This window comes from Pholis gunnellus, assembly GCF_910591455.1.
Source record: "Pholis gunnellus genome assembly, chromosome: 13".
Taxonomy (NCBI): domain Eukaryota; kingdom Metazoa; phylum Chordata; class Actinopteri; order Perciformes; family Pholidae; genus Pholis; species Pholis gunnellus.
Genome location: NC_136540.1, coordinates 8,877,794 through 8,899,216, shown reverse-complemented (window position 1 = coordinate 8,899,216; position 21,423 = coordinate 8,877,794). Strand labels below are relative to the sequence as shown.

The following is a 21,423-nucleotide window of genomic DNA, read 5'->3' as shown; positions in this document are numbered from 1 at the left end:
TAGTCCTGCAGTGTGCTTATTCATATTCAAAAATAACCCTCCAACACAGTTTTTGGTTTGACGCAACCAGAGGGACTCTTCAAAGAGACCCCTCTGGAAGTGTTTCTTACTGCCTGGTGTGTCACAGACAATTACACATGCAAGCCTCTCAGTTCATCCCACAGAGGGGAATCAGCTGGGAGCTTTGACACATCGACTCCTCTATACACAGAGGGGTCAGCATCTGTTTTTATTCTTTTTCTCTCGTGCTCCACTCCTCTCTCCATTCGCTGAGAAGAGTTTGTGATTGAGAGAGAGACTTAGAGCCAGTGAAAGCATCATCTATCAAAGCAGAGAACTTACTGGCATTATAGAAACAATAAATGCTGGAGCTTTTTTTTTTCCACAGACGCACAGGGACCAATACAAAAAAACACGAGCAGAGTGGACGGAGCTTCAGCTCGTCCCAGATCTTCTTGTGACTCCCTCTACCCCCTTTCTCTGCGAGAGTGTGAATGAATGAGTGAGTGAATGATGGTAGCTTCAAGACACGTTGCTCGTTTGCTTGTATAACACAAACTTGCATCAAAATGGCAAGGGCTGGAGTGTGACAAATCAGCGAAAGAAGAAATGTAGATGTTTATTTCAACACCCAGCGTAAAAAGAGATCAACACCTGAGATGACTCTTTGGGATGAAGCCATCAACATAAGACAATCTTACGCACCGCAGGAAGCCAAAAAATGTCTCTTCTCTTATGGTAACTCTCCTTAAATCGTTCTCTCTCTCCTCTCAATCTTCTCCCCTCTCCTCTATTTCTCCTTTCTATCGTTGCCCACAATCTGTCACTCCCCGGGGGGTACAAGGACGCATAGCAGGGGATTAGGGTCCACTGTTTACCTATTACACACACACACACACACACCGCGTTACCCTGATTTTCTTCTCTCATCACACGCTGCACACCTCTTCTCCTCACAGTTCTTTCACAGTTCACCTCACACTTGGCTCTTCTAGTGCCTCTAAATACACCAAAGTATTAGAAAAGCTAAATTTCAGCCAAGTGGGTCAAGTTCACCTCCTGGTGGAAAACAAACAGCCATTCAAAAACATTCATGCGGTGAAATTAAAAAAAAATGCTTTTACAGAGGATGTACAGCTGCACCTGATCTTGCTATTTTCTTGCCAAAATCCTTTGTTTTTTATTTCTACACCTAGAACTTCTCCATTATTGATAATTTCATGAATATTCAATGGATGCAGGCATATTTTCTTTGTTACTACGGTCTGATTTATTGTTTTGCACATTTTACTCTTCACCAGTTTTTAAAACTGTGTAGGCCCATAAGCTCAACGCCTAAAATATAACCGTAAATGTATCAGAAAACAGCCTTTTCAGACCTACAGTTGATAGCACTATGTAACTAAACACTGCGCAACACCATGACACTGTTCAAAGTAGCAGCAAACTCACAATGCAGTCCCTCGTTTGTTGTGTCCTATATTAGTCAAGAGATTGTACATCCTAACGGAGACAAAGCTCTCATAATTACACAAGGATGTGCTTGGCTACAGATGGCCTTGCCATCTCAGATAAAAAAAAAAAATTACAAAGCAGAAAACAATTTTTCATCATTTAGGGGAATGACCTTGGTGTGAAATGCAGTGGAGTACCAGCTCTACTGATATATGGCAGCCCTGCTATATAGAGGAAGCAAGAAAGATATATAGCAAGATGCTGGTATTGCTTGCAGCAAACAGTCAAACAGCAGGCTGCCACCTTCATCTTCAGTCAGCACTGTACATGGATTATATATGAAGAAAGTCCCAAAGTTTTGCAGGAGGAAGGCTATCACACCCTGTAATTAAAAAGATTTTTTGTCTGCTGCAGCACTGGAAGAGGGTGCACCACAGGCAACCGCACTAGAGGACAATTATTAATCAAAGTGGCAACAGGCGAATATAGAAGGGTGGCGAAGGGTACTACGCATTCTTACAACTAAAACAAAAAGAAACTGGCAAAAACAAAAAGCTCTTGCCTTCGTGCAACAGAGACTGTCCGTGCTGTAAGAACAAACTCAGCTTGTTAAGGTCTCCTTAATTTTGGAGCACTTTTGGTTAAAGCTTAGCGATCTTCTCGCCTGCTCTAAAGCTATTAGCCTAGCTGACATATCCTCTTGGGGGGGGGGGGGGGGGGGGGGGGGGACCCGACAAAGCCAGTTTTCATCATTAGAGAAAGAAGCTGGAGTACAGCTAATGCCACAGGCATAGCTGGAGCTTCACTGGCCCATTAGAGTACAGAGTGGCACATCTCTGTCACATTAGACAATCCCCGGAGATGACAGAGAACAAACCAGGCCCTGCCCTCCACACACAACGTAATTAACCCACAGGGGAGGATGGATTGAGGAGGAAGAATGTGAGAGGAGAGAGAGAGAGAGATAACGACATAGTGAAAGTGAGGGAACGAGAAGACAAATGAGAGAGAGAGAGAATGATGACAGCAGCTGTTGTGCGACACTGTAATGGAAGCTTCAGTGTTTCCGTCTTTGTTGCACATCTATAATTACTTAAAAGTTGCAGAGCAGAGGCGCACATAGAACTGACTGTAATGCGGCAGAAGAGTAAATCTGACTTTGATGGAGCAGAGTAGCCAGAGTGTGTTTGTCACACTATCCAAATCCCATTAGCATTTCAGTTTGCAGGCTGAGATACAAATTGCAGTGAAAATTGCAGATTACAACCAATTTAAGTGAAAAAGTTGAAGTTTTGTGTGTGTGTGTGTGTGTGTGTGTGTGTGTGTGTGAGAGAGAGAGACACTTTTTCTACTTAACCATTAGGGTTTGACCAAAGTTGACCATCGCAAAACAGCAATTTCAAATTTGGCTGGCAACCATTGGTTTGGCCTGATGGCAATGGAGAAATGAATAAGCTCTAATCATACTGCTTATTTGTATCATTGTGTTGTAGGAATAAGCATTCTACTGTGAAAAAACACAGCACAATCATTTTCCCTACAACAAATCCCCACTGGATGTCATGTGTCTCCTTATTCCCTGTGGAGAGATTTGACATGACTCCATATCTACAGCAGACAGTGCTTATGTTGACAATTCTTCATTCTGTGTGTGCCAAGTTGTGACTGATGCTTCACACAACAAACGTGATATACGGAGTACTGGGTTGTGTATTTTTCATTGCTTTGTAACAAGAATACTTGTGTGGCGTGCATAATAACTGTCCGAAACTTCACTGCGTCTGTTGCATTGGCCCGTTCAGACGCATAAGGCAAACACCTCCTATGAATACTCCATACCGTCATCGAGGAAGTTTTATTCAAATTTTTAATTATGTAATGGATACCCCAATGGATACCCCATGGAATGGGGACACTAAACTGAATAAAGACATATATATTAAGGAAAATACAGATTAAATCAATATTGTTTTTATATGCAATATAATTCTTTATAATCTTTTTGAGTTTCATATATGAACCCCATAAAAAAACTGGCCAAAAAAATGTTGCCAACACCTAATATTCTGCATCTGTATTCAGTAGCTAGAACGTGTAACTGCCAGAATAGAAAAACCTCAGAGAGCGTTCAGCTATTACAGTCTATTGTGATTGAAATGTCGAGAAAAATAGCTCCAACACATTTTCCCTGCCTAAGAATATACAATGGTCTAAACCTCAAACTATATATATGAGTGTGCTGAGTGCAGGATATAAGGACTGACCGTCACTAGGATCCAGGATTTCAACTGTTGCTGTGGCAGGGAACTCCATCACCCCCATCACCGGCTCCGATAGCAGAATCTGGAAGGTCTCCGCTTGCTCGTACTTCCCATCAGTCAGTATCCGAACCCGCCACGTGGCTCTGGTCTGTCCCGGGTTGAACTGGACCTGCCTCTGGGACTTGCCCTTGAAATCCTCATCCTTCTTGGCGCCACCATCCTGGGTGCCAATGCCTGAAGGACAGAGAAAGTGATTGACGTTAAAAGGAAAAAGGAAAGGGGAGGAGGTCAGATGAGTAAAAAAACAAGACAGACAGGAAGAAGTAAAGATAAAACAAAGACATCGACCATTAAAGGGTGACAGGAGGGAGAGAGAAACAGATGAAAAACAGATTAAATATTCACACTCTTTAATGTTGTTCAGAGAGGGGTGTGAGAAAAGAGCGTGCTATTTTTCTTCACTGATCACTTACAGAGCCTCAGGAATGTGTGAAATTAATTTGTGAGTGAAGCGTTTAAATAAGCATCTTCCACCTTGCTGAGATGGATTAGCTACCGTGATCTTTTCCCGAGGGTTAGGTATTCATGCAAGAGTGTGCGTGTGTGTGTGTCTCCTTTTCTCTTCAAATGTCTCTTATTTCATTTATAATAGGGTTTTAATGTGAATCCACTTCACAACGATCCATCTCACGTTCATGCTCATCAATACACCGTCTTCAAAGTAGCACAGATTACTTATACTACTGGGTTTCACATCAAATGCACATCAAGGAAATCAAGGTGCCATAAGACATACAATTATGTATTACATTTGGAAATATTCCTTTGTCTACATTCAAAGAGTCTCATGAGAACAAGGTGAGCGGGGCAATGGCATGCTGATGCATGTGACTGTAAATATAAAAGGATTTGTTTTCCTTTTTCAGACACAAAGAAAAAAGACGGTGACAAACACAGATGAGACTGGATACATGAGATCATGCACACAGCGAGATCTGTGCTGTGAGCATTGTATGCAAAATCTAAGCTGAGAATAATCATACACACAGGAGTGCACACTTTAACACAGTCACACTAAATTCATGTTTCTGTAACTGTGAGGACTTTCAGTGATTATATGCATTCACAAACCCCCAACTCAATTATGGAAAAATGGGACTGAAAGCCGAAAGATTGCTATGAATGGTTTGTGGTGTTAAGCCTTGCTTTTCTGGGTTCATTCTTTTTTTTTTTGCCAAGAGTAACTGACTGAATATACTGCAGAGTAAACGGAGTGTATGGGCGTGTTTTTTTTTTTACCGCTGTACATTTTTATACCATCCACCAAAACACCAATAGTCCAGCAAATACTTTCACTCTCACTGTTTTGGACCAATTTCATTGTGCAGTGAAACCGGGTTTTTCCCTGATGGTCACCAGAGACAACCATAATGAAATGAAGCGCTAGCTCACATCTTACCGGATCTGTACACAGCAGCTCTTGACATATCATTTTGGGCGAGGCATTGTTATCGCTCAAATTGCTTTGTTTCTCTTCTTTTTCACAACAGGAAAAAATAAAGATGCTGCTATCGCTCACCGCTGTTGCACTGATGCACCACCAATCTACTCCTCTGGGGGCTATTGAACGTCTTTCTGGGATATCCAAGACACGACTTGTAAATCCAATCAGGTCAACTCATGATTCACTGGTTCACTTCCTGGGTGATCCTCTTGTATTAAATAAATAAACACAGCTGCATTTTGAATCAAAACTTATTCTATTTAACATTATGGACCATCAAAGAGTAGAGTCAAAATGCCACTGATACTGTACATGACTAAGCTTAAACCCAAGTCCTGTTTCTCACCTGACCTTGAAGTTTTGCTTCACATGCAAGTTTTGATTCAAAGAATTCATCCTCTGGTGAATAATAGATCGATAACATGACCATCGACCGCATATTTCATGGCGATCTGTGGATAAATTGTTGAGATATCTGGCAGTGGACCAGAGTCTTGATAAGAGAGATGTACTAACCAAGAAACATTGCACTTGTTCCATGCTGGATTACAAAACTTTGAAAGGGACACAATCACACCAGAGTCCAAAGCGACATACAGATTCTATCACACCGTAGGCACAGCTACGGGAGCAATTGTTGCTGGGGTTAAGTGTCTTGCTCAAAGACACATCGACATGCATCGACAGGGGAGCGGAGACGTGGATCGAACTACCGATCCTCTAATTGAAGGGCGGCCCTGCTCTCCACTTAGCCACAGTCGCTCGGAGTAGAGGCAATTTAAAGTGGTTTTCTAAACTGTAGCATTCCAGAGATAAAACTTTCCATGGCGTCTCTGCATTTCTACGCTAAGTCCAATCAAATAAATTAAATATTGTAACGTTCCAACCTATAAACCATTAATACCAACGTTTAGATTTTCAGTGACGGTTGATTCGGTGACAACGGCATTCATTTGTTTAATACAGAACCCAGAATTACAACATGACGTGTGTATGGACCACTTGTGGTGGCCAACTCGTCTTGTGCAGCAACAAGTGTAACTCCGCCACTAACAACGAAGACTATAAATAGAAAGGCAATTACAGATGACTCAACAAAGTGTCCACATAACATCTTTCTATCTTCAAGATCAGTTGCTCCACATCAAATAGCACACACACACACACACACACACACACACACACACACAAAACCTGCCTGTAAAAGAGAGGCAGTGTTGATCTCAAAGGGGTGGCGCCTCAGTGAGCCACCCTTACTGGCCTCCCCGTAGGGGAGAGATAAGCGTTGCCTGTGGTCGCACTGGGGTTCCTTCTCAGCAGGTGGAAATATACCCACCAGAGCTTTTGATCTCTTTGGTGCTGTTCCTCAGAGTTACAGTCACCGTGTGTTGCTTCTCAATAGCACACACACACACACACACACACACACACACACACACACAAGGAGTTGCTCACAAACACGAACAATTTCTGTTTATATCTGCAAACTTTCCTTTCTTTTGCTCCGCATTGAGTTTGTTTCACTATTGGAAGCAAATACTGCAAAAAGCTGAGTTTGGCTGAATGTGAATTAAAAAAAAAGTCATTATGAAAAATACGATGGCAGGTACCTTCATGCTCATTATAAGATTACGTCCTGTTAACAATCCTACCTTTATGTCTCAGAGGAAGGACAGACCAGAATAGGACAGACCACAAAGGATAAAAAAAAAAATGTCTCAAGGAGTGAGCTTTGACTTATGCGAAAAATGTAAAAAGAAGAATGAGAATTCAATTCCATCATGTTCCCACGAGGGGTTTCTCGTATTACTTATAAAGGAAAGAAGATAGGACGAAAAGAGGAAAGGAAAGGAAAGGAAAGAGGTTCAGAGGATGAGGACTTTGAGGGTGGAGGGTTTTATGATGGGAACAGAGCAAGAAAAAAAAGACAAAGATGGAGAAGAACCAGCAGAGACACTGCAATAGGTAACAACCACAGAAGCTGTGGGAAAATAGAAAACAGAGCAAGAACAGAAAGTGAATGCACGCTGCGCTACAGAAGGTAGATATAAGACGAATCACAAAGGAAGAGTAGGTGGAAGAAGAGTATAAGACAGCCTATGGCATAGACCCAGGGCTATAACGCAGTGAGGGGGGGGGGAGAAAATACATGGTTTGATGAGGAAAAGCAGGTTAGAAGCAAAAGGACCAAACACTCTTTATGGTGACATGAGGTGAGGAGAGATTAGGGATGAAAAGAACAGAAGGTAAGACAGGTTAAGTGGGTGGACAAGTCAGTAGGACGGTGTCACGGGAGACAGGGAAATGTGACATAACTCAATTCACGACAAGACACAGCAGGTAGGGAAGAGAGCAAACACCCATGAAGAACTAAGCGGAAAGTTGATATTTTAGTTTTTTTTCTTCTTTTTTTTATAAGAAGTGACAAAGTGAGCCATAAGATTAAAAGCAGTCGTAGAAGAATCCAATCTGATCCCGATGCTCTTGTTCAGCCCCGATCTGTCTGAGCTCTGCTTTGCGGGGGCATCTTTGATCCTTGATCTTATCTTTGCTTTCCTCCTTCCCTGATCCTCTCCACCTGTACGTCCCGTAGTGATGGAGCATGTGCAGCAGCTCTCCCCCACCGTTGCTTGGCTTGCACCACAGCAGGTTTCATCAGGTAACCCATGCAACTGCATCAATCTTCTGACACCATCGCTGGCTGTACAACTCCCCGCTTTCAATCCCTGACACACGGCATGGCTAATCTAACGTAATATATACACAACTACATCATGCAGTGTCTACTTGTGCTAGCAATTCAGATTTTTCCTTTTCTGTTCTTTCTATATTTACATGGCTGCTTTATGTCACCAATTATCTCTTCATTAACAGCTCTGGTTTTGTGGTGATCTCTTCTACTACCCACCCATAACTGCAAATAGCACACTTCACACACACACTTGTTCATCAATCGAGTAAGTATTAGTCAACTGATGTTCCGAATTGTTTTGGTTCAACTACAGCCCATTGAATGTGGAATGAAACCACGGCCCTGAAGTTAAAGTGGGTGTTCATAACTATTTTGGCTGAACAGACTTGTAGCCCTCTTTAGAGCTGAAACAGTTAAGAAGATTAATCAGTTTGTCAAAAAACAGAAAATCAACTGGCAACGTTGATAACAACGTTAACTAATAGTTAAAGTCATCTATTAAGCAAAAATGCCAAACATTTGCTGATTTTCTCTGTTTCATATATTTGTAATTTTAATATATTTGGATTCTAGACTGCTGGTTGGACATGATGATGTCAACCTGGGCTCTGGGAAACGATCCCTAAAAGTATTAATAATGAAACCAAGGAGGTTTTTATGGTAAAACTGTGTTTTTAACTGGCAATCACCTGATCGCAATAAAAGTGATTTTTCACCGCTGAAGACCAGACTGGAGACAGAAAATCCCCAAAACTATAGCAAGAGGTGAAAATTGCAGCAGCTTAGGCCTGGCAGGGGTTCACCAAGCAGGACACCAAGTCCCTGTTGATATCTGCGTGTCGTAGACTTCAGACAGTCATTGACTGCCAAGGATTTGCGACAAAATACTAAATGTGATTGTTCTACTATCTTCCCACAAATTGGAGTTAAACAGGGTTGTAGTTTCTATGCTGTTCATCTAATGTGGGTGACAAAGTTAACAATTTAGCCTCATAGTTATAATTTAATTTGAATCCAATGGACTGGAAAATATATGTCTCTGTCGTTATACTTTCTGACCGCACTGTATCGTCAGCATCATTTTTTTTTTGTTACAAGTTTTTTGGCATTTTACAGTGATGACATATGAATGTGTGTGTCTCATGACAATGAATATCAATATTTTTTTTAAGTTGCCTTTGCAGCTTTGTTTCTGTTAAAAGTTAACGTCCATTGTCAAAATGTGTTTGTGTTGTTTAGCCCATTACATTCCAATCCAAACTACAAAGGCAATGACACAAATGAGACATATTACAACGTCAGTACCATCAGCACAGCAGTTTGTGTCCGTTTTGATAGTTAACTGACAATCAACGATGTAAAGGCAAAATGGGGCAACTTATGAAGAGGCCAGTCAAGCGCATCCTTCACGGACACTGCAAAATTATGCACTTAGTCGAGGAGAAAACTCAGAAATCATTAAGACTTCGGCCAAACAAGCAAGCAGAGCCTCAACAACACTAACTCTTAATGAGATATTTGCTTAGCAACGACACAAACTACAGCCTAACACTGACTTCAATTGACACCAAACATCAATCCAAGGTATTATTACTGTGACGGCATTGTATTGTATTGCGTTGAATGGTGTTCCTGCTATTTTGTCCAACTCGAGTATGTCGCCACTCTTGTTATCGGTTCATTCGCTCCATTCTTCTGTTCACCAGCCCAGCAAATTGAAATCTATGAAAGTTATTAGGCTTCGATCAGTTTCTGTTTCTCATTTTGTGTTGCCCTAAACGAGACCGTATTTCATCATCAGTGCCTGAACAGATCCACACAAAAGCACATAGAGGTGCATGCATGCAAGAAAACATACACATTGTATTTAAAGACACGAGTGTCAGGGTGACTTTGGTTTGGTGCTGTGGGGTAAGATCCACTTTTAAATATTCCCTCTCTTTCATCTTCCTTCAAGTTACGCAAAAAAAAAGCCTCAGCTCAACATGTTGTTGCTACGTCGGCCTAGAAGGAAATCACATTGACGCATTTCAGCACCACGTCTACATACCATCGTCGGTCATTCAAAAAGAGGTCTTGAAAGCGAATATGTGTGCATGTGTTGTGTGTGTGGTCAGAGATAACCAGGTGCTCACACACACCAACTGTGCAAAGAGATGAGAGTCGGAGTGAAAGCTTTCATGTGTGCCCAAGTGAAACACTCAAAACCTTCCCAAGAGGGAATCACATATACACACATGCACACGCACACACCAGCACATACACAGGTAGATAAGTATTCAAACTTACATAAACTGCTACACTGTGGTGCTAACACCTGACCCGACGATTAAAGGGGATCAGAGTGATGATGAGAGGTGGGAGAGAGTTAAAGCTGCTTACAGCTGCTGCTTCTCCCAGACTGAACGAGCTGCAGCATGACAAAGTCTGTGACAAGAGGAGCGTTCAGGGACAAAATCATCCTCATCCGTTTAACCTTCGAATCCAGACAAACACGCAGAAACAACAGCCCAGCATGTTTCTGTGCTCATGTCTTAGATTAAATCACCTCCATCTGCTGGTCAAAAAGCTTATTAAAAACCGCTGGCATTGATCTTTGTGCAGCTGACTTGATTTGAGATTTTAGCAGCACAGAGAGACAGAAGTGCGTTCTCTGCCCACTCGTGTGTTTTGAACAGGGACGATGAGTGCTGCAGCCGGCATGATGCTCACTTTGTTTTTAAGTTTGCTGATGATTCACTTATTGTCAATCTTCTGACAATCCTGTGAAATGTCTCATTTTACAGCCTAATACAGCTAAAAGGCTAAGAGATAAGAGTTCATATGAAACCAGAAGCAGAAAAACAACCCCCCACAGATTTCTGATGATGATCTGAAATTTAAGAGCAAAAGAGGTCTAATTTAGATATTTTTTTCTGATGAGCATTTTTCACAAAGTCAACCGTTCACTAATGCCTCATTTCTAATGCATGGTTCGATTTGACTCAACTTGACTCAAATCCCTTTGGATATCATTTCCTTTTCCACTGCAGATTGTACCCCCTCAATGTCGGCAGGATTTTAAGCTGAATGGCGTAGCGACGCTGCGTGAAACTGCAGTGCATCATCTTCAAACGACCGAGGTGGGAGCAAAAAAAGTAGGCCTATCGGGTACCAGGTAGCCCTTTAGCCACAACTTTTGCTCATGGAAAACCAAAAAAGAACAAGTCGAGTTGAGTAGAGATGTACCGTACCATGCAGACGAAAGATCTTCAAGCCATCTCCATCTCTTCCCCGACTTCATCAATGACTTGATCTAACTTCAGTATCCTCACCAGTATTTATGCTGGTTTCGTGGATTTCATTGTATCCACCTGCTCCATGCAATGCATTTGTATTACTTGTTGACACAGTGTCATGTTGATTGATTTCTCACGCCCTCACAAACCACTTCAAAAATACTCTTCTTTACATTGTTGTCTTGTATGAGTTGGTAAAAAAAAAAACTTACAGAGCATCACATTGACCTTACATCTATCCCATCTGGCCTCCTCAAACTCATAACACAACATTATTATTGCAAACCTTAAAATGGCTCAAGGCCAAACAAAATTACTTTGGTTTAGAGGATAAATCTGGATACAGTTTGTGTCGAAAGGAAATGTTGCGGTTGCTTTAAGGCTTCAACTGTCAGGGATTATGTTTGGTCTGTATGTGTGTATTGGAGAGCAGAACTCAGGGTGAACGATGAGGTGAATTTTGACATATGACCGCAAATGCCAAAATGTTGTACTAGTATCCATCATCATACCATCATACAAGCAAAAAAGGTAGAAAAATAAGGTTCAGGTTGTGTGTTATTTCCCGAATTTACGAGCATTTTGACATTATTTTCTGCGTACTTTTTTCTTTTATGGTTGTTACACACAGAGAGCGGAACGTAGAACAGACAAACACTTATATGAAGATTAGCCTGAAAAGGAAATTGTGATAGATTGTCAACCTGACAGATAGAAACAGGACTAAGAGGCTTTAGTCACGCTAACAGCTCCGTGAGGCTGTATTCAGGCACAACAGTGCTTTGAGCGAAATACTAACATCAGCATGCTAACAATTGCAAATTAGCAAAAAAGATAATGTACAGCTGAGGCTGATGGGAATGTCATTGGTTTAGTCATTAGTATCTGGTCCAAAAACCAAAAACCAGACTATTTAAAACGTTGACGTGATGATGGAGCTGGATGAAAACTCAGGGCATCAACAAAGTCATAACAATTGTGTTTAACAGACTTAATGGCAATCCATCCAATTGTTGTTGAGACATCTCACTCAAAATGTAAAATGTCAACCTTGTGGTTTTGCAGGAGATAAAGTCACGGGGATCACTAAAGTATTTAGGATTTATCATCTGGGGACCATGAATATATGTACCAAATGTCCATCCAGCAGTTCTTGATATTTATATGTATTTTTCAGTTTGGACCAAAGTGGTGAACGAATTGACAGACTGACCCAGAGCCAACCCGCTGGCCTGGCTAATAACACAAATCATGTCCTCTTGGATCAGAGAATAAGAGAGCGAGAGAGACAAAAAGACAAACTAGACTAACCAATGAAAGACGTCTCTCCCAGGTAGCCTCTCCGCCTGAGCACCACCTCCAGGAACTTGTCCTCCTCGTCCACCACGTAGTACTCTTTCTCCAGGGAGATCCAGGCCCAGTCCAGACGGAACTGCTGTCCCTTGAGCTTGTTCCCACCTGAACAAAATACATAAACACATAAATACATTTCGTTACTCCTGATTATAAATGTTTTTTCATTCTATTTTTTTGTTTGTTGATATTTCATTTAAAAAAAAAAAAAAAGTCTTTCATACCTACCTTAATTGACTGAATGTGTTTCTTCTTCAATAATGCAAGTGTGAACATACTGTCTCTATGGAATACTGTATGTGCTGGGGTGTGTCTGTGCTCATTTAACTACCAAATGCTTCAATATTCTGTGGGGGCAATTACTGTAAAACTGTAATGAAGAAGAAATGTTTTAATTATTTTCTATGTGCCCTCAAAATGTTCCCAACACATCTGCTGCATAAAAAAAAGAACCATAAAAAATTATACTTTTCTATATCTAACAGTCAAACTTTTCATGTGCTCTCCAATTACATTCAAATTTGCCTTTGTTAAACAGCATTTTGTTCTCGTTTGTGAACAGCCAATCAGTGTTGCAAATGACCATGTTAGTGCTAGGCTAATAGAGCTACTCAATAGCTGCCTCTTCAACAAGCAGACAGGAAGGATGCTGCTTTGTGTGGCTAATTTACCCACCTGCAGGTGTAAATGATTGAGCCCTGCAATAATGAAAGGAAATAATGAGATCGCATTGTAGAACTTGAATAAAAGATGTGGAGGAGGGATCTTTGTCTCTTTTTTCTACTTTTGTATAGGGATAAACAATGACTAAGGATGCATGGCATTCCTGTGAGTGCTAAACTAAATTCCTGAGTGTGTGTGTGTGTTTTAATGGCAAAAGGAAACGCAGAGGTGGAGGACTGTTTGCGCAAACGTAATGTGTAGGTTCTCAGAAAAGACATCTCATTTAGTTCTATTGAGGACAATTTAAAAGCTGTTTGTTCTTTCCAGTCATTTATGCTTCTGAAATGCTGGAGCAGTACGGCAGTTACAAGCGCACACGGCAGAGCACTTCACCTCCATCATTGTAGAGGTTACAAACGGCAGCAATGCAGCATAGTCGTTCAAACCTTATTGTGCAATAAAAGTGGCGATCCTCTGTTACTAATCCTGCACTGACAATCTGATAACATATAAAATAGTATTTCCCTATTCCGATTCAATACAATATCATCATAAAAGGTGGCGATGAAACCCCCCTTCCACAAGTACACAGGTTCAGCTCTCTGTTAGAATAAAGCTCTAACATGCCGACATGGTGCTAAAACACAGCAGAGGTGAAAGGTTTAACACTTTCTGGCTTGGCAGACATAGCTACAACATGCTGAGGTGAGGAGACTAATATAATCAGAGCTCATGTATCCTCCAAAGCCTGTCGGCCAAGTTCAGGCTTCACTTAGTGGTTGCAATTACAAAATCGCACACACACACACACGCACACAACATTTCAATCCCAACTTCACTGCAACCTTGACTTTCATCCCAGCTCCCTGATAGCGAATGCAGCATAAGCTGCCTGAGATCTTAGTGTGCCTGTGTTTGTGTGTGCATGTTTGTGTGTGCGTGTGTGTGTGTGTGTGTGTGTGTGTACCAGTCCTTCTGTGTGACTTCCCACTGAAGGAGCTGTGCAAAGACAATAAGGACCTGAGTCAGATGGCTTCAGACTGTCTAATTCCTCCTCCAGCCTTTGGGAAGGATAAAAGACCTCTCACATGTGCTGACCATACAGAAAATGCAGCTTTGAAATCATCTTCAATAGAGCTAAATTCACTTTACAGCCTCTTTCAAAGGCTTTCCTGAAAAAAAAAAAGAAACTCAACACAACACTAGGTTTTTTAGAACCAATTAGGGATCATAGTTTCTGCAGAGACAATTTCGCGGATCAGGACACTCTGAGAAATCTGCAGAGAAAAACTTTGATGCTACAGTTCTGATGCTGGTCTGTAATGCAGGAACTACTTCATAGCATAATAACTGACAGCTATATCTATATTTTATAACCATAAAAGGTTTGATTCAAATGGCATGTAACCATATATGTTCTGTACTGCAAGTGAACATGTGCTGCACGTCATCTAAATTCTCTCACTTTCAGCAAAAAAAAACTACACTCCATAAATCCACCGTACGCTACCTGCCCAACACCAAACAGTGCTGGGCAGCTAGCGTACCAATAAGTTGTTAAAAGGAGGGAGCTAAACATCCAAATCTTTTTCCCAGGAGTTAGTGGAGACCAAACCAGAGCTATGAGGGAAGTGAGTATTAGTTTATTCCTCAGGGGGCCAGAAACACAACTCTAAATGAATGATAATGTTGCCGGTTGCCTGCTGGATGAAGATAGGCAATTGTTTGCTAAGACGTTAGCTTTGACAGAGACACTATGGTGTACGACCAAAATAAAATATATTTTGTGCCATATATTAAATATTTATTTATATATTTCCTGTTAAATATAATGTCTTTTCATACAAGTGTATCAGTGCAAGCTCTTCTCCCACAGTAACCCACGCCTTCCTTTTCTCGTCAACCGTCTCTTTCTAAAGATATGTAGCTCCCAAAAGAAGACCTTCCAAGAAGGTGCAATTATTTGTTCAGAATCAGAACAAAACAACTGCTATTGGTGCTCACATATTGTACAGGATCTGCTCTGAATATGCTGCCCCACACAAGCCAAGATGTTCACACTTTGGACTTAGTGAGAGGATCAAGTCTTAAAAGTCTGAAACTTTGAGGCTATGTAAAGTCAAGAAATTAAACGTTAGTATTAAAGTCAAACTGAAGTTGTGAAGTTAGTTTTGCAAAGCAGAATCTGTCAAATTCTTGATCTGATTCTGACTTTTTAGAGACCACAGGACCACATGGCATGCATGTTCTGTTTGAGTCAGCGTGAGAGTTTAGTAAGACGTAAAGAAATATCTCTGAACATCGGCAAAATTGAGCGCCACAACAACAAATGTTTCTTAGATTAAAATGAAAACAAACCAACTATAAAAAAAGTATGGTGTGGTAGATAGGTGTGGAGGGAAGGTCCCTATCCTGCATGAGGTCACCTCTCTTTGTGCTGGACTAATGCAGGAGCATGTACTGTCACAGCCAGGTCATTTAGATTAGAAACAGCACCACCAGATACTTTTTTTATATATATATACACTTACTTAGTGAATCTTTTTATTCCAAACATTTGAGATAAAGCTCTTAGCTTCAGTCTTAACAAATCAGGGCTGTCTTGACTTTTCTTGAGTTTCAACTGTGTGTGTGTGTGTGTGTGTATCAGTGTCTGAGACTTCACATCCAAAATCAAAGGAAGTGTTTCGCAGTGAGGCGATGCCGTCTGCTGCTCAGTACATTTATTCTGCTGCTGGCGGTGTGGCCCTTCCCTCACTGTACCGTCTCCATCTGCCTTCTGTACTCCTTTGTATCCGAGTCCCCATCTCCCAGTACAACTGGCAACCAACAAACCCGATGATCTCTCGAACCGTGAAAAACTTTCGAGAAACAAGAGGACTAGGAAGTAATCGCAAAATCTCCCATTCATTCAGTTGGCAGCGATTTCCTTTTTACAAAGCATGTAGCATGTGAAGCGCTGCAACACCCTCTCTGCTAAAATAGACTACCAGCAATACTTTTGTAGTAATAGGATCCCACGCACCATCCATCTGACAGGAATACCTCTCTAGATAAATTGCGATGCTTGACAAAATACAAAAAATCTTACTCCACTTCAGCGTGTTTCAATACCTTTTAGTTTATCCTGACAGATGTGTGCCAGTCGCTGTACAAACGTTGGGAGGCTTGGCGTGTGTGCAACTAGTGGAAAAGAGGATCACACAGAGACTGTGATGGGTTCAGGCTCTCAGCTGTGTCTTTCTTCTACAAGGTGTGTGTGTGTGTGTGTGGCGCCATGCATGTATCCGACTGAAATCAGGTAATTTTACAGGTCTTTTAGCAGCACCCTAATCCATTGTCTGTGTATTGTAAGTGTGTATCACACAACCTCTACATGTCGCCCAAGGCAATCAGCGTGATAGTGGAAATCTCCTGAGGTGTGGTGAGATAGATCAGTAGGCTGACCAGGAATTCATGGCCCTGGGCAAACGGGAGTATTTAAAATGCTGCTCAACTCGAGGGCAAGTTGAAGCCAACGCTTGCGAGCTTTCTCTGTCGTTAATTTACGAGGATCAAGTTCATTTTGACTTTCGGACCGCCGATTAACTAATTATTTCCACTAGTCACCGCGTTTGATCAATCACTTCACAGGACGTCAAACCAAACCAAATGGAAGGACGAATCACACACAGCATATGTGATTGTGCCTCTGCGTGTGCCTTTGAGCGACACAGGAAGTGAAGGTCACATCTGTTACCCCTCTCACCCGTCTTAAAGAGATACAAGTTGCAGAAAAAAAGGCTAATGTTTCCTCCTTACACTCAACAGCCATAAGGCATGACTGTGCTGCAAAAACACCTGAAGCGACCTGGCACATGAAACCGTATGAAACTGACATTTGGGGCAGAGGATCCTCACTCCTTTGAAGTTCTTGTGGTACACTTAATAACCGTGAGGTTTTTCACTGATGTCTACAAAGACAGCCGTATACGACCCTGGGCATAGCTTAAAGGGAGAAGGCTCGGGGACCAAGAAATAGTGGAGCCTTGAGGTGTATGCGTGCGTCTGCAGTTGTGCACAAGTGTGTAGTCATACGCCTGTTTCTATGTGTAAACGCTCGCATGTCTCGGTGCGTGCGGAGTGCCGGATGGATGTCAGATGCAGGATTTTTTTGTGCGCTCATCACAGAACTCCAGCAAGCCTATCACTCCAGCAAGTCTCCCCATACCACCAATATAATATTTAACAGAGGGATGAGTTTAATGTATCTCGGGATGGTTACTGATTTTTGAGAGCAAACGTGTGTCTAAGCACAGAGGTGATAACTGAAATCTCTGGTTTCTGCACTCGTTTTCCTCCTTAAAACAACATTTCATTTTGCCAGAAAATGTTCGTTTCTGCTTCAACTGTTTACTTTTGGATGCAAGGTTTTTATTTATGTTTCAAAATACAAATAATAAAGCGGAGCTCACAACAGCTCCCCAGTGCTGTGTATTTTTAGATTACAATGCGTGCAGAAAAATGGTAATAAAGTATCACTTTACATTTTTATGGCCATATGATTTAAATACAAATTAAAGATTAAGATCCATTCAAAATGATATGCCAGTAAAACAAAGACGGTAAGGATAATTTATGAAGGCCATTAAACAGAGCTGGAGATCGTATGTGAGCTTTCCAACAGTTTCATTTTGTATAGAGCAAGACAGGGTGAAAATTAGATGATAAAAGTAACAGATAAACTGAAGATGAGAAAATCCAATGCCGATAATGTCGAAAGCATTTCATATAAAAATGTAAATCAGAACATTTCAGTGGCAAAATAAATGATCTGGCTTTTTGTTTACTCTTGAGATTAGGGTGTTTGGTCATGCTTGCGTGTTTACACATCGAGCGTCAGCTGTCAAGCACAGGGAGAAGCAGAATCCCAAATGATTAACATGATGAAAAATCCCTTCAACAAGTCTCACACTCTCTTCTCAGCGGTCTAATTAGATGCAGATCATCGCAAGAGACATTCACAACTGCGGAATTTTGCCGTAATCCTACAACAGAGAGATCCATCAGCACCAACGCTGACAGACAAACACGGCAGGCGGGCACAGACAGCAGGAAAAGACAGCGAGGGTGCGACAGTAAAACCCAATGCTGATGCCTGATGTGTGAGGTGTAAGGTGTGAGACAGAGTCGACGCTCGGCACAATAAACCGCAGCATATTTTGAGATTAAACTCTGCGAGACGGGGGGGGGGGGGGGCAAAATATTAAGACTGTACCTCCAGCGGAAAAGAGGACATTGATAGGCGGTGAGAGAGACAAAAATAACACTAAAGGAGAAAATATATAATAAACAGGGGTGTGCAGAGTAAAACACTGAATAAAACACATCCAACAAGATCTAACACTGACAGTGTGAGAAGGGAGAGATGAAGAAGATAAAGATAGGAGTTTGGTCCTCGGAGAAAGTGAGTGACAGTAAATTCCTGAATGCAGACAGATAAAGAAAAATCCTCTCCTAAAGCCAGGCGACGTGTTAGTGTCTGTATGTGTGTGTGCCGCATGCTGATGTATACCTTCTGCCCAGATCTGTAAAACTTTGCTGAACAGGTTGACAACAAAAAAGGGATTAACCTCAATTTGTGGCCAGGGTGACAGTCAGTTTAAGCCTGTAATTGATTGTTTTATTTTTTTAGGTTCCTTCACTTTACCTTACAAAGCAGGTGAGATGTATTAATGAAGAGGATTGGAGAAAAAGTTACAGCACAATGAGTTTCAACTTTGGAAAAGAACAATGACAGCTTTTTTTGAATTCCAAAAATTCCATGAAGTCCTGCAATCTGAACCGGATTATCTCATTTACATTCAGTGTGTTCATGGACGACTTTAAACTTCTTCTTCGCCAAGACGCAATCAGAATCTGTCATTCTACTATTGAGTTAAAGAGTTTAAAAGTCATTATGGAGGCAATTTAAAATTGACTGCTGTCTGCTTATAAATAATTTGCCGCGCTTATCATTCAACGGAGAGGAGGGAAACACAAGGACTTTTGGAGAGATGGAAAAAAAAGGTCACAGTGGCACCACAGATCCACACCCAATCGCACATCATGCACAAACAAAACTGGCGATAAAGAACTGGTGCCCTTGCAGTGCAGTCTGCGTGATAATTAGTCTTCTAACCCCAACAAGGGGAATGTCAAACACACCGTTTTTTTGTCATATTCGAGATATATTTGGGAAGATCAAAGCTGTGCAATGTGTATTGTGTTCAGTGAAACATGGATACAATGGGGATAAAGAGGCTGCAGGTGATGTTTTAAGGGGACATATTTTAAGTCTGGATAAAGCAGTGGTATGTCAGGGTTGCTATTGTGCAAGAGGGGCGAGGATGAGATGAAAGGATTCTATCGAAACAATCAACCTAGTTTGCAGTGGGAGGAGAAACATACTGAAAAAAGACTGGATGAGCAGAGAGACTGGGACTAAATATGCTGGTCTTATTCAGCCTTCTCAGAAAAGATCTTTCTGTATTGAAGTGTAACTAAATGAAAAATGATACATTTCTATGTATTTTAAGTAGCCGGGTGCCGTCAGATAAAACATGCAATTCACCCACTTACCCTCAGTGGTATCTAGCCGTGCAATGCTTCTGTTTGACGTATCTCAAAACTTGGAAAATAAAACCCAAACTATCTGCACTACTCAAGTTAAGAGCGAAAATGTACAATGAACTGGCCTGTTACGTAGAACTGAATGATTAGATAATTAATCGATCAGTCAATGGACTGAACATAATAGGAAAGTATTGTTATAATGAATTCATCGTTTATGCAGTAGTAGAACATTCTCCAGTTCCAGCTTCTCACATTTAAGGATTTGATTTCTTTGGTTTGTTTTGTTTGTGTAACATAACTTATGTGGTTTTTAAACAAAACATGTTGACATTTTATAGTTAGAGAAAAAAATTGGCAGACCAATCAGTAATGAAATTCATCATTAGTCTCAGACCCACTTTTGTTATTGTGTGTTTTTTTATGATTTAAGTCATTTTTGTTTCGTGTTGCTCCATTACAACTGTCAACGGAACATCCAATGGCCAAAGGGAAGCCTGGGAAACGAGCCATGTTGAAGCCCATTTCACTTAACTATAGTGATCCCAGCGGGTATTACCCTGTGACAGAAGGTTCTTCCTGACACTCTTCCCCTGTAGATGAGCCTGTAATAGGGCCACGTAATTACCAGTGGCTGCCTCGGAGCTCTGCCCAGCTCAGACGCCCAGGGCTCTCATTACCCACAATGCTGCCTGGGCTCTTAAATATCAAACAACTCTTTGTGCTGGAGGCCCCACTGGCCCTTAGCCTACGGCTACCCTTCTGCGCTCTGCTGTGCATGCATGTGTGGGATTATTTGCGTGAGCGTCTACCAATGCACATCTGGATTGGTGTACCTGCTTACGTGAATGTAATGTTTCACATTATGCTCACTTCCTGCTAAAGTACAGGCTTGTAGACACGGAGGAGTTGATTCGGGGGATTTATGGGGAGGAAGAAAACTGAGAAGGATACTTTGCGCTTTGTTGTACCTGCTGCTGTGCTGCCTTTTAGCGGTATGTTAACAGGGTTTTATCTGGAATCAGTACCTCTTGCAAGGGAAGGATGCCCAAGAGGATCCTGTAAACGTATGGATTGATCATATAAACTCATGTCCGTCAATTACAGAGTTCCCTTTTAAATGCCACAGGCCTTTTTTATTAAAGCCAAGCACATATATAAAGAAAGAAAACAAGCTTACATAAGCATGGACAATCAACCAGCAATGTTTCTTTTTTAATGTGCATAAAGGAACCGTTACTCGTCTACACATTAGCACTTTCTCCTAAGTGCATAAGCACCACAATATGAAAAAGGAGTGCAGGGCCAAATTACAAAACCGTTAGTTTGTGTTTTTAGCCCCAAATTGTGCAATACATGGTATTCTTCTTGTGTAATGTGGATGTAATTTGTGGATGTTGGTGGTTAAGGCATACATTAGTTTGAGAAGTATTGTGATTTCACCTTCAAAGTCCATTCAATTCAAATACCTCAATGATATGAGGTTCACAGGGCTCTACATGAGTTGTTCTGTGGGTTGTTAAACCTTTACATCTGATCATAAAGGAAGTCAATTAACAGACCGAACAAACTTGTTCAACTTGTTCCAAGTGCATTCTGTACATAAACACGTGCTACTGTAATACA

The 21,423-nt window shown here is 41.3% G+C and overlaps 1 protein-coding gene across 1 annotated transcript in view; it reads right to left on the bottom strand.

The window, feature by feature from the left end:
- The window catches only part of frem2a (FRAS1 related extracellular matrix 2a), a gene marked incomplete at both ends in the record, with an annotated part of 51,793 nt that overhangs the window by 21,114 nt on the left and 9,256 nt on the right, over positions 1 to 21,423 (bottom strand). The window contains 2 exons of the mRNA XM_079171727.1: positions 3,720 to 3,950; positions 12,502 to 12,648. Of these exons, the coding sequence (XP_079027853.1) occupies positions 3,720 to 3,950; positions 12,502 to 12,648 (378 nt within the window). The remainder of the gene's footprint in view (positions 1 to 3,719; positions 3,951 to 12,501; positions 12,649 to 21,423) is intronic.